This window comes from Astyanax mexicanus, chromosome 1 (assembly GCF_023375975.1).
Source record: "Astyanax mexicanus isolate ESR-SI-001 chromosome 1, AstMex3_surface, whole genome shotgun sequence".
Lineage (NCBI taxonomy): Eukaryota > Metazoa > Chordata > Actinopteri > Characiformes > Acestrorhamphidae > Astyanax > Astyanax mexicanus.
The window spans coordinates 24,919,051-24,933,518 of record NC_064408.1 but is presented as its reverse complement, the minus strand read 5'-3'; the positions used below and the strand labels follow the sequence as shown (position 1 = coordinate 24,933,518).

At 37.9% G+C, this 14,468-nt stretch overlaps 2 protein-coding genes across 3 annotated transcripts in view; one reads left to right on the top strand and one right to left on the bottom strand.

Annotated features, from left to right (window-relative positions):
• gnb2 (guanine nucleotide binding protein (G protein), beta polypeptide 2) overlaps positions 1-14,468 on the bottom strand; it is a 411,910-nt gene that overhangs the window by 97,737 nt on the left and 299,705 nt on the right. The window lies entirely within an intron of this gene.
• Positions 5,474-14,468, top strand: part of gucy2d (guanylate cyclase 2D, retinal) — a 31,840-nt gene continuing 22,845 nt past the window's right edge. Inside the window, exons 1-4 of one of the 2 annotated variants that reach the window (XM_049475138.1) lie at positions 5,474-6,069; positions 6,200-6,286; positions 10,442-11,469; positions 13,428-13,729. In XM_049475138.1, the coding sequence (XP_049331095.1) occupies positions 10,656-11,469; positions 13,428-13,729 (1,116 nt within the window). In that variant the 5' untranslated portion in view covers positions 5,474-6,069; positions 6,200-6,286; positions 10,442-10,655. Of the gene's footprint in view, positions 6,287-10,441; positions 11,470-13,427; positions 13,730-14,468 lie in introns of both variants that reach the window. The other variant, XM_049475135.1, reaches the window with a different exon arrangement.

Below are 14,468 nucleotides of genomic sequence, written 5' to 3'. Positions count from 1 at the left end.
TATTTATGTTTTATACCCTTTACTTTTACTACTAATCAGCCTACAATAAATTAAAATATGTTCTGTTTAAAATGTCAGCTATGTGATCACCTGTTTTATGTTTTATCATCAGTGTTTGCTTTCACCTATTATTGGTGTATGTATTTTTGCATCTGTAAACATTAATTTTAAAAACTTTCTTTACATCCCACCCTCACAAATCAATCATAAAAATGGACCAAATATTTTAAAATGTCCATATAATCAATATCCACATCAATGTCACACACAGTTATACCCTGAAACATAAACCAAAAGCACTCATTTGTATTAAAGTATTTTTAGGTAGGATTTTATAAATATTTTTTATTTATTTAATAATTATTTGGTCATATATAGTGTTATGGATACTTATTTGTCTTGGTAGATGAGTACATGTTAACATTTTAATGTTATTAAAATCATATTCAGTTAAGTCCCTCACGCTTTTACATGCAGCCTACACAGGGTTCTAAATTTTAAGTCTATTTGAAGCTCCCCAGCCACAACATCTAAATGTGTGTGTGTGTGTGTGTATGTTCCCAGTGTGCTCTTCTTTAAGAATGACAATAATTTCACCCTGTTTAAACCCAATACAAACAATTTAATAATGTTTTGTATTCATTGGATCACTGTAAAAAATATGTAAACTCACTGTCTTAAAATGAGATTTTACTGAACTTTACATTATATAAAAAAATGCAGTTCACAAATTTTAGTTCATGGTATTTTTAAAAGCCATTTACTTTTTAAGGTTAAAGCATCAAACATTTTGAGATCATGGCCTTTATGGGGTGCCACCACAACTGCTATCAGGTCATGACCCAACATAATCAGCTATGAAGAGCAAAGCTCACAGATGCTCTGGGTGTAAATATAGTAACCCAAAGCAGAGCCATGTCTGTTTCTGAGCTGAGCTGGGATTATTCGTACTTTCTCTTACTATCTCCTCTCTCTCTCTCTCTCTCTCTCTCTCTCTCTCTCTCTCTCTCTCTCTCTCTCTCTCTCTCTCTCTCTCTCTCTCTCCCTGCCTCTTGAATTGTATTGTCTGCTAGTCATATTAATGGCAAACCATAATCCACCCCCACATACTGGCAACAATGCAAGAAATATCATGCAATGTAATGTTAAAAAAAAAAAAAAAAAAAAACTAAAATATTGACTTACTGACAAATGGCCAATAGTACCAATAGCATTTTGGTCATTGCATATTTAAGCATGTCTTGTTCATTTAATTTATGCATCTACAGTAAACTATTATTACATGTCTGAGTCCCTGATCACTGGCACATGTAGTCTGGCAGTTAATCAGAACAAAACATATCAAAGGTAACATAAATGTAACAAAATCAATGTGTTAAAAGACGTTGTAGGTGTCATTAAAAGTTTTTTTTTCCTGCCAGTCAGATTACTCATCATGACTGAAGGAGGGTCTGTCAAGCTAATCACTAAAGCTTCTGATGTTAACTAAATTCCAAACCAGGTGCTTTATTGGAATGACTGGCACTGAGGTAGAAGTGAAAATAGGAGGACTGAGTCAGAGAGTTTCCAACATGCTAAAATGCTAAAGTGCTAACAGTTGTACTTTTCAGTAAGGTGTGTTTTGGTTCACATATTTAGTCTGTAAAAATGATAATCTGAGGTAAATATTTTTAGCTATCTTTGAAATGGTAACTTAATGGGAATTTAGTTTTTTTTAGTTTTGCTAATATTTCTCAAAAACTGAAGTGGTCAGTATTAGCAAAGGTGCTAATAACGCAGTGATGTTACTAGAACACCACCACACAAACATACTAAAACCCACGCCATTTTACTAAATATCATGTCCCATATTGTGTCCACATATTTAAAATATTGTTAAATGTGGGCTAGAGATATGAGCATATGTTATATAAATCAGCTTATGGGATAAATTACACTCTTTGTTTCATTTAAAATGAAAGATATTAGAGTTTATCCTGCTTTTGTTTACATAGTGCTGTGTTCTATTTCAGCTCAGAAAATATTTGAACAGGTCAGATTTCCTATTTTGAAAGTCAGGAGAGCTTTACTGAACCCAGAGTTTAGAAACCCAAGAAGGTTGTCCCGCACATCAACAGTGGTAAAGCAGTAGTATTGTTTTTTTATTTATTTCAAATTTTCTTCCATCTTTTCCCCAACATAGCTAGGTCAATTTTCTACAAAAGGAAGGTGAAGGGGGGGAGAAGACCCACAATCTCCCCATCATAGTGGCAGCACTAAGTCCACTGGATCACTCGGCACTCCCAAAGGTAGTAGCATTACACAGTTAATTATAACTCCTATTTATTTGTGTCATTAAATCAGTCATATATACAGTACTGTCAAACTTGGACATGTTTGGACATGTTTCTGTGGAATTTGAATAGGCAAAATACTGTTTATTATGTTTTTAAACGGTGTCGCTAACAGTGCTAGTCTGGGAGATTGCTAACAGCGATAACCTGGGACATAAATAGTGGGAGTAATTTTAAAGTTAATGGTAAGCTACAAACTATTAACTGAAAGTACACTTTGAGCTGAAAGTACACTGCTGGAAAAAAAAATAGCTTGGGCATGGTCTCATTTAATGTGAATGGATTAGTGGTCTAACAGCTAAACCTACCAACTACCAACTAAGTCCTGCTAATTCATCAAACTCATCCGAAGAGAAGAGCCAAACTGGTCAACCCTCTTAACCAGCTTGCCTGCCAACAAAGGGTATAACACGATAACCAAGTTTTGGAACGACCATCACAGACCAGCTTAGACCATCTAAAACCACCAGATATCAGCAAAACCTTGGGTAGATTTACAATGTCCCTGTGGATATCTTTTCAAAATCTTAAAAAAAATTTTTTAAGTCTTAACAAAAATGACTGGTATGTAAAAATAAAAATGTAAAAATATATTTGCTTCTTAAAAAAAAAAATGCCCAAACAAATTGTACAATTGTTCTATCTCTCTCTTTCTCTCTCTCTCTCTCTCTCTCTCCCTCGCTGCTGGTGGGTGATAAGAGGCTTGCAGGTTGAATCTCAGTATAGCACTATCCGAGCTCACTAATCTGATTAGGCCAACTGGACTATATCAGTTGTGAGACAGTGGCACACACCTACACACACACATACACTCACACACACATATATGTATATATAGTATAATAAATGTATAGAGAGAGAGAGATGGAAAGCAAGAGAGATAGTTATAGAAATAGAGACATGGAGACATGGCAGCAGAAAGCTGCATTGACAGAGAGAGAGAGAGAGAGAGAGAGAGAGAGAGAGAGACAGACAGAAAGAGAGAGAGAGAGAAGTACAGGGATTGCCAGAATCTTCTTGAGATTTCCCAGCAAAGGCCATCCCTCACTCACCCCTCCCCTCTTCTTTTTGCACAGTCTCTCCTGACCCACACTCTGTTGGGTCAGAAGGCCAGCAGCACGTGAGCCAGCGCTGCCTTAATTCTGATCAGCATTCCTCTCTCACTGCTGGCCGTGACCTCTGACTTCTAATATAAGTCCGCCTTATGCTGCTTAATTAGACTCTGATCACCAGTATGGCCACTCTCTTGCTGTTCTGTATTTAGATACAACCAGTAAAAGGGGATCAGGGATTTAACTGGATCAAGTGGAGTGGATATTTAGAAGTCACCAAGTTTCAAATCTTGAAGCCCGCATTCTTACAGGCTACCTTTACAAGAAGTGTTTAGGTTCCAGACCAATTAATGCAGTTTATTTTGTTTATGTACAAACTATATATATATATAGGTCTGGGCGTAAATATGACTATATTTTAAATTATTTTATACAAGATATAAAAATGACAATATTGTAAAAACATGCCTGCTAAACATTTTACCATAGGTGTGTGATGTACATGGGTCATTTGTGTGGAAATCATGTTTAGTTTTCAGATTGTGCAAATTATGTCAAAGAAACATTATGATTCAAAATGTATTTTACCAACTTAAACAACACAATCCAATGCAGATGAATCAATAAAATACCACAAAGAATCTTGTTAATTATATTAAAAGATCTTATAGAATCATATTGAGATATTGAGAAATACGTTTTTAGTCAAATCACTCAGCACATGTACTTATCTTTATACTGTGGTTTTTAATAATGTGCAATTTTCTAAGATTTAAATATTTGGAAGCTAGGAAGGAGTATTTTCAACAGCTACTTCAGTACTACAAGTATTTTAAAGGACCAATATGTATTATCCATTCTGTAGTAACACATAAAAAAATCAGGATATGTCATCAGATATTAAGGAGACATTTTAGGTTTAAGCACTGACATCTCTTGACAGCTTCAGCCAGTATGTTCTTTAAATTGTTCTGTTTCTAAACAGAAATCTGTTTGTGTTTTAGGCTAGCCTCTGATTCTGTCTAGTTCCCATTCCATAGGCATGAAACACAATAGCTGAAAATCACAGCCCTGGCAAAATAAAACTACATGATCAGAGACGGAGTACAACATGAGTAAATACTAGCACTGTTTTTAATAGATGGAGAATTTGGAGCCCAGAAGGACCACAAGACAAATGCAGAGCTTTTAATTTTTTCTCTGAACAGATAATCAACTTCAGCTAATGTAAGCTAAACAGAGTTAAGTTCTTTATCACAACTACTAGTAATTATGGGCATTTTAAGTTTAATTTCAACATTAGTGGTCTGTGTACATTTGGGTTTTTAAGGCAGTCAGTATTTAAGGTAGGTAGGTAAAGTGACCCAGTCCAGTGCTGGCTAATGCCATCATGCTAATGTGAACTGCCATCAGTCACAATGGGGAAGCAGACGGGCCACAGCTGTTTACTACCTTTACAGAAGAAACCAAACATTTGACTCTCTATTAACTCAATTTAGCTACAAATGTGATTATATGTTGCAATTGCTGAAGTTCCTGAACTTGTCTTTTGCTTTTAAGAGTGCTCAACCTGGTAACCTGCATGAGCTTTGCTCCCATGCTAACCTTCTGCTAGTGTGCTAGCCCTAACGCGCTAACCCCCTAGCTAGCATGCAAACCCTTAACTAAGGCACTGACTGCATGCACCATCATGACTATATACATATTTATCTAACTTCCTATTTGAATGCCTTTCTATCTATTGCTTAAATTAGCCTATTATCTTCCTGCTTAATATGATAATAATAACTCTGAAAATAATCACATCTTAAATTCTGTTTAGAAAAAGGTTTAATCCACACTTGAAAGGTTTTGGTTTATGTGTGTGCTTCCACAGCTGTCTCATATTCTGTCTGCTCCTGTAGCAGCCTGAGTTAAATATGGTCCCTCATGTGCAGGGGTTAATGAGAGGAAGCTAAGCTTGTAGAGTAAAGGATTTTTAAAGGCAGGCCACCATATTACAAGGAGCAAAGGCCCATTAGCTTAGAGTCTTCTCAGAACAAAGCTGATTTACCCAGTGGGCCTAGACAGACAGGGAAGAACTGAGCATAAAGATGTGGCACTTCACTGTCTCCTTACTGGAGACGAGTTTTAAATTGTTCATCCCCTTACTTTTATTTAAGTAGTTTTATTTTAATGTTCCTTTATCATTAACTCATGGATTATTAGCAATCAGTTTTGGTATACGCAGTTTCCTCAGTCAGTCCACTTTTCTGCATTATTGGGCCATCAGAATTGGGACTGAACCCCCAAAGAGAAATTTTCGTTTTCCATTTCCTTCTCCCCGAGCACACTCTGCCTAAAAGAAATGAACATGCTGTGTGTGTGTCGCTTGGATTAAGGGCTAAAGAAGGTCGAGAAGTCACCACTTGGACTCGGCGTTCCCCTGCCCCTCCTTTCTCCTCCGCCTGTCCTCTTGCTCTTCATCTCGCCATCACTAATTCTACCTATTTCCATTAAGACCCGGGGCTCAGAGAGGCTCTCGCTCCACCTGCTTTCCCCCGAAAAAGGCACCTTGGTTTGGGGCAAGACCCAGTCCAACACGGCGCCTCCAACTTCAAGGAAACCAGGGCATCACTTCTTCAGTCTAAAGGATTTCTGTTTTAAATTCTGCAAGCAACAATCATTTTTCGGGCACGGATAAGGTGGAGAAATATTCTTTGGATCTTTCTGTTTCTTAACCTTGGTTGGAATAACCCATTTTTAAAGAACTACTTCATTAATTTTTCTTTTTCTTCTTCTTTGTGCACTTCTTTCTAATTTGGACAAGTGCAGTGCTGTTCATGGTGTGACTTCTCCTGGACACAGCATTCTTATGGAAGATTTACTCGAGAAGGCCTTGAAGAAGAAACATCAGTCCAGGTAAGAGTTGTCTTCTTTTTTCTTCTCTGTTTTTAAATTCCTTTAGTTCAGTAGAGACAAAGTTTTTTTTGCACTATTGATCAGTATAGAATTTAAAGACAATTTAAAGAGTTAAGCACTGGGACCACCTGCTATTTCACAGTAAGCTCAGTAATCCCATGGTTTTAGATGGTGGTGATGTTTAACATTTCATATTTGTACACTAGAATAGTAATGACATGTTTCATTGCTTATTATACAGAATATTAGCTAAACTGTTGTAGCTAAGCTAGCATTCCTCGCTAAGATGTTTGACCTTGCAGTTGCTAAGTCTCCACATGCAAAGATAGAGCCATACAATAGAAGTGAAGCAAAAAAGTAATTTTATCTTTTAGTAAATCTAATCAAATTATTTACAAATAACACTAAACTAGTCAAAATAATTGTATCTGTTAGCATGTGGTAAGCATGTGTCCAGTTAAGTGTTGCTATGTTAAAAGTTTGTTAAAATCAAGACATATTAGTTTCACCATTCTGATATTAATTCCCATACTCCCTACTCAAAGCAGTATCTAAATGACATGCAAGGCACATCCCAGGATTGAGATTGAGTTACATAAAGTTACATAAAAGTTACATAATTGTGATATATATTAATCTCTCGCTTGGGTTTAAGGACACTTTGTACTTTCATTACTTTGATTGGGTGCAGAGGCTCTGTGATGCTCTCCCACCCGTGCTTTAAGATTAATACTGGGAACACCCAGTAATCAGGCAGGTAAGACGAGGCTAATGACAGAGCTGTCACTAAAGCTTCAGGGATTCACCTACTTAAACTCCAATACTGTCTTTAAATACTTTAAATACACTCTGAAAAATTGCAAGAAATTAGACAGAAACAGAGAAAGATTTTTTTTATAATGTTAGTTATGTTATAGTGCAGCCTGGCCAGAACTGAATTGCTTTGCTACAGGTTCAAATATTATGTAAATGTATGTTCTTTACGTAAGTACTGTGAAATATGCTAGAAATACAGTTATGCTGATGTTGAGAGACTTATTAAAGACCATGTTACTATGTGCTGACTATGTACAGACCATGTATCTATTGTAATTGTTTCTAATATCATAATGATCGATCACATATTTGACTTAATTTGTAAATCTGTAATCTGTATATGTACTAACAATGGGTTAAATTAAATCTGGTGTGTTGTCACATTACAATATCAACAGGTGTGAAGGAAAGGAAAACGTAGGTACAAGGATAGTAATAAATAATATTCATATTCCTGTTTTTGTATTTATGAAATATGATTATGCATATTTCAGACAGCACATGGCAGAGGCATAATCATAGTCATTATAGTCATTTTAACCAAAAATAAGGGAGTGTGTGAGAGCTTGTGTGGAGGAAAAATGCAGCATGGTGGGAGAGTTGGCTGGGGGAGTGGAACTCTAAGGTTTCGTGCAACCCAGGAATTAATCTGAGAGTTATTTAAGCACAGGCTGAAGATCTGGAGAGACAGGGTGTTCTGAAGTCAGTTGGTTTGTCTGATATGGGGTGATATGGGGTGAGTTGGGGAGATGTTGGGGTGGGGGGGGGTGGATGGAGGTATAAGAGAGATAGAAGATTGGGCTAGTCAAAAAAAGAGAGGGAGGTAGAGGGATGGAGGGAGGAAGGGAGAGATTTAGAGAGAGAGTCTGTGTGCTGCTCCTATACACAATATTGGTATTGGCCTAGTAGTGGCTAAAATCAATGGATCCAATATTGAAGAATAAGAAAGTATAATCTGATAATTGTTATAATTGTAATAGAATTGAAATAAAAATATCTGCTAATGTCAAAATATAATGAATAAAATCATAAAATTGATTTTTTGCTGTACTTCATTTTAAAATCAGTATTTTCTCGAGTAAAAATCAAACAGTTCATGTCCTCCAAACCTTTAGTTTCGTTATGTTTGTCTAGTTTTTACATCTATTTTCAAATATGCAGGATTTGGGTTCATTCCTGTTACTGATCTGAAATTATTGGTATTGAGTTAAAAGTGGAGTAGAGAGAGAACAGGCAGATTCTCCAAGTCTCCTGTAGGAGACTTCAAAGACCTCAAACTTTCAGAATGTAAATAAATTATTTTACTGCAGAAAAAAGAGTTTTTTTAAGGCATTTTAAGGGGTTAACCCTACCACCCAAGCCACCTTTTTCAAGCCTATTCTAAGATTCTCATCTTCAAAGGAAAGTTTGACGTGTGTTTTATAGTTTTAGCCTGATTCAGATTCAGATAAATGTATTATAATACAGCTTGGTTTAAGGGAAGTATCTGGTATCTGATTGTTACTCAGGTTGCAGTATTTTGTTCAGTATCAGACATGAAAAAGTGGTATCAAGCCATCCCTACACAAAATTTAGAGTGATAAAGAACAGAAGGGTGAATAGAGCAGAAAGGGAGAGCTGTAGAAAGTCTGTGAGTAGGATGGTGTTATAAAGGGATAAGGGATAAGACCTCACATTCTTTGGCCCTGGCAGCGGCCCCGGCTAATAATGCTTGAGCTTCATCCCGCTAATCAGCTTGCCACATGCACAGAGGCACATGGGGACGGGCATACAGCATGGCACAGAGAGGCTATGTGCCCTCACCCTAAATCCACTGTCCCAGCTCCCACAGATGGCAGACGATCCAGGCAATCAGGTGAAGACATCTGGGTCAGAAACTAGATACTAAGCAGGCTAACGCAGAATCTAGCATTTGTTTCCATAAAGGACAGTAAGTTATTATGGAACCTTTTATGTATCCTCTTAAGAGACTTTTAAAAATTTAGTGTGGTGCAGCTAATGTAACCTGGTTTGATCCCTTTGCTTATTCAAATAGGGACCAAAGACCTATTTTGTCAACAAGCAATGAACAACAATTGTGCATTTTGTCTTTTCTCTGTGTTGAACCTGAGCTGCGGGAAAAAATGCAGTTCCTTCCTGATACACGGTTTCACACAGTACCATTCAAAAGTTTTTTAATTTATTTATTTTTCTGCATTGAATATTAATATTAAAGACATGATTAAGGGACACAATGATTAAGTCCTCAACAATCCCCTGATCTTAACTCAATTGAAATGGGTGATTTGGGATAAGATGGAGATCAGTGTAAAGGAAAAGCAATAACTATTATTCAGCACCTTCAGGAACTCCTTCAAGTCACTAAGAAATCTATTCCAGGTGAACTATTCTACCTCATAAAGACACTGAGATTAAAATACGAATGTGCTAAGAATGTGCAAATCTGTCATCAAAGCTAAATGTGGTACAAGAACATATTCTTGTTTTTTTAAGTTTTTGTTTACAAAATAATTCCACATGTGTTCCTGTATAGCTTTAATGTCTTCAATATTAAGTTGACAGTGTAAAAAATGGAATTAGAAGAAGGTGCATCTAAACGTTTGACTGGTGTATCTTCTTGCCCTTGTAACGCTGCCAGGCCGGTCAAGTAAGGATTCCACTGCTGTTCCAAATTAGGAGTTGGGATTGTGGCCTGGTGATTTTGCTGGTCAGCCAAAGTGCCCGAACAATCCGCCATGTCTTTAGAACCAGGCATCCAGAGATTTAGCTTAGATGTAAACTCAAGCCTAACGTTTTAGAGGGTAAAGAATCCCACTGCTATTCCTGGTTTATACTGGTTTATACTTATATTTGATCCATACATTAGTTCATTCAGTGGTTCTCACACCAGTACCAGGGTGGTACGTGAAGCATTCCAAAATCCACCAATCCACCACCAATAAAATTCTGTGCCAAAGGATTCTTTGTCAAAATGAGAAGAAAACTTATTTAATCAATGACAAATGGACAGCATGGGATGTCAAAATCTCAGTATATCAAAAGAGAATATTACATATCATTGCTGTAGGACACAAATATTGGCTCTCCAAAATGGCAAGGGCAGCTGATCCCCAAGACTAGGCTTCAGAGTTCTGCATAAAAGTGTCTGCCAAATGGCATACGTTTGAATAAGGAAATTGAATACCTTCATCCAATGTCTGCTGCCTTTGCTTAATGTAATCTAAACATCTACATTTCTGTCTTTTTCCTCCCGTTCTTCCCTTTGTCCCTTCCTTTGCCTCACACCTATATCTCAATTATGGCCTCAAACACATGGACTCATACTTCACCATTTTTAAGGAATGGCTGGGTATTGTGCAATGTCTGACCCAGTGTTAGGCTAGCACCCCATTAACGGCCAAAGGACACCCAGTCTGGCTTTTACCACCATTTTGTCCTCTAAGGACACAGCCACACACTCACACCACAACACACTGACACTTACACACAAACACACACCTCCTGTTCCACTACCTTTTCAATTTATCCCTGAGTCGTAGCAACAGCATTCACAATGGCCACCCATAAGGACATTACTAGCTTACTCTGGCAGTCACACCATCCACGATGGCACCAAGGACCTTCTGTGAAACCGAGGAGACGGCGAAAAGTAGCGAGAAGTACCCAACAGGACTTACAGAGTGACACACCTATGCCTTCAAACCGGGTACTGCGGGGCCATGGCTTGTGGGGCAACTGGCTCCTCCTGCCTCTAGTTATGATCTCTTACTTGCCCTGTGAAGCCTGGGGAGCCACCTTCAAGATCGCCCTTGTGGGACCCTGGACATGTGACCCCTTGTACTCCAAGGCTCTGCCCGACCTGGCTGCTCGATTGGCTGTCAGCCGCATGAACAAGGACCCCACCCTCAACAAGGGCTACTGGTACGACTACACGCTCATCAACGAAGACTGCCAGACATCCCGGGCCCTGGCGCAATTCGCAGAGCTAGAGGGCTACGGCTCGGCCTTTCTGGGGCCAGCAAACCCAGGCTACTGCTCTTCTGCTGCCCTGCTGACAAAGAACTGGAATGTAGGCCTCTTGTCTTGGGCATGCCTTTCAGCAAAGATGGAGGATGACGTGTACCCTACATTTACACGTCCACTGCCGCTCTCGTCCCGTGTGCTGTTTGCTGTGCTGCGTTTCTTCCGCTGGGCACACGTGTCCATCGTGTCTGAGGAGAGTGATATCTGGGAGGCAACTGGACAAGAGCTGGCTTCCTCGCTCCGCAGCCTGGGCCTACCTGTCAGCACTGTGGTCACAATGGAGACGGACAAAGAAGGTCCTCGGAGGGCTCTGCAGAAAGTACGGAATGCGGACCGTGTAAGAGGTGTGTCTTTTGTCTCTTATGTCAAGTATTGTCATATCTAAGAGTTGTGAGAGAACACACTGATAAGAGTAATCATAATAAAGACATATTTAAAACAAAATGATCATGTTAATAGATATAAACAAAACAAAAGGAACATATTTGCTCAAGAAAAAGATAAATCTTCTATTCAAAGTAGAAGAATAAACATAATTTAACCTGGTCTAATCAACAAATATACACCAAAAAGACAAATACCTATCTGTGTTACATCTTGAAAATTCATATCTTTCTTTTATTTCTTTGGAAATGCAGACCTTTCTTTCTGTTTCCAGGTAAAATGTACAATATTTTAAACGTTTCATTATGTATAGACACCAATTGAAAGTCGTATTAAAGTAGAAAATGAAATTGTTATTTAATTAAACCACTGATGTCATAAAAACCATTTTCATAGTATAATTTTTCAATTTCAAATGATAATACTGTAGTAAGCATTTGTGTTTAGGTCACCCAAAAGGCTAGTGGCGGCCCTGAGTGTAGATGATCACACATTTTTGGAGTCTGAAGTGAGGATCTTCAGTTTTGCACGTGTGCTATGGTGCTAAGTAGAACAAGCTTATACTCACCAGGCCTCAGTAAAATTATTTAATGAATGATAGCATACTTTATCAAGTTATTAAAACATTAAGCCTTTAAGTCAAAATGATCAATTTTTCTCATTTCTCACTATCTCACATGTGGGATTTATATGTGCTAATTTGATGATACTTTTGGGTTTATAATTTGTTAGTTAATCAGTAAATCTGACTTTTTAAAAAAGAAATGCTCTATGCATTTTTAAAAAAAGACCTATGTAGACCCATGTGGTTCACTATTTGACATACTGTTTTCTATAAAATGAGTCAAAGTTATGTAGTAAAGCTTAACCCAGTAGTAGCAGTCATCTTGAAGCTTGAATGTTTGACAATTATCATACATAATAGTCAGGTGCCACATGGCATCAGAAACAACATTACTGTGTGATAACTTGGTCATTGAATTTTAGAACACATATCTTACACCCTGTACAAGACCCTTCACGATGCTCATCTCACAGTCAATTTTCATGCTTTTTGCGTGATGCTGTTTGTAAATGTATATATATATATATATATATATATATATATATATATATATATATATATATATATATATATATACACCGGTGGGGGCGGTAATCTCAAAACAGGGTGTATTCAGATACATTTCTGGTGAATTGCTATCTTGGCAATGGAAAACACAGGTGCATCCCTGACTGAAAAAACCTAGACAGACGTCAACAGTCAGATGTCCGTTGCTATCATATGCAGTGAATTTTCAACAGCCGCATCCTTTGCACCCATACACCCCACATGAACACACAACAGTATATAAACAAATAGTGCATGCATGTTGCAGCTATTAAAAAAACAATAAACCGGATGAATGAGTGTAAATGAGCATGTCAGTTTCCTCTGCTTAAAAGCATTCGATGCATCCAGGTAGTTGCGCCCCTGAGATAGCAATGTGCCAAAGTCAGAGCACACCTGACTCTTAAAGAAAATGGCAAGTGAAACGCTGATTGGTTTGTTGCCCAATGCACATTCATGATTAATTGAGAGAATTAGAACACGCCTCTGCACATTTCGAGCCATCCAAGGCATACTCAGCATTTTCGGAAAACAAAAGCCGGTTTCCTGGACATTTAATTAATCCTATTCTCAGACTTAAATGAATGCTAGTGGTGACTCACCATTAAAAGCTGTTTTAATCCAGTTGTAATCTCAGTCTGGATTTTGGAAACTGGCTCTAAACCTTTGGTGCAGTTGAATTCTCACCACCTCAGACTGATGCAGTCCTAGCCCTAGAACAAAATGCACTACATTTTACTATACCTCTAACTGTTCATGAATTTGATTTGATTGTCTAATTATTGGTATGTATGTCTATCTCTGCAGTGGTCATCATGTGCATGAACTCTGTCCTTTTCGGTGGAGAAGCCCAATACAATCTATTGACCACGGCGACCCATATGCGCATGATCGATCGCGGCTACATCTTCATCCCATACGACACTCTGCTCTACCCCTTGCCATATAAAAATGTCAGCTACCCCGTGCTGGCCAACGACACAAAGCTACGACGGGCGTACGATGCAGTCCTCACCATCACCATAGATCAAGAAGAACAGAACTTCTACGAGGCCTTTAAAGAAGCTCAGGACAGCTACGAGATCCGCAGCCCGGCTGCACCTGAACAGGTAAGACATGAAAGGCATATTAGGGTCATTTTATATTGTACATTAATGATTCTCAAAACAGTATGTAGGAAACCCTACAACACATGGGAGCAGAGCCAGGAGTGTGTGGAGGTTCTAAAGGTGGAAAATCACTATAATGTTAAACTATACAGGTGCAGCAAAACAGGGAGCAAGTAATTAGTCTCTACAGGTGTCAGGACCAATAGTGTGAAGGTTGAAGTATATAACAACTCACACTGACCATCATAGACTTGAGCAAGTGATTGGAATTTCAATGTAAATCAATCAGTCATTATAAATATCCTACAGTTTTTGGCAAAAGCAGCTTTTGGCCACTGCTGCCTTTGTGTAAAGAAGTGCAGAAGTTTGTTATAACAAAAATAGCCATTCTGCAGAATGTGCACACAACCCTGGTTGAGCAAATATGGACAGTTGCTTCCTTTTTGGTGCTGGAAAAATTTCACCTACTGGTTATTAAAAATAATTACATTACAGTTTTCCTGAGCCAAAACCAAAAGCTTGTAAAAATATTAAAGACAGTTGGTTTTATTGAGACACCAAGATGAGAAAAACTTTGGCCATCCTGACATCTCACATTAAACAATTTTAACCCTTGTGTGGTGTTTGGGTCTGTGGGAACCGTTTTCATTTTTCATCAAATGATACTAAAAAATTATTTTTTCTAACTCAAACTCATTGGCATTGGCTCATTTTTTGTGAAAAAAAAAATATACATACT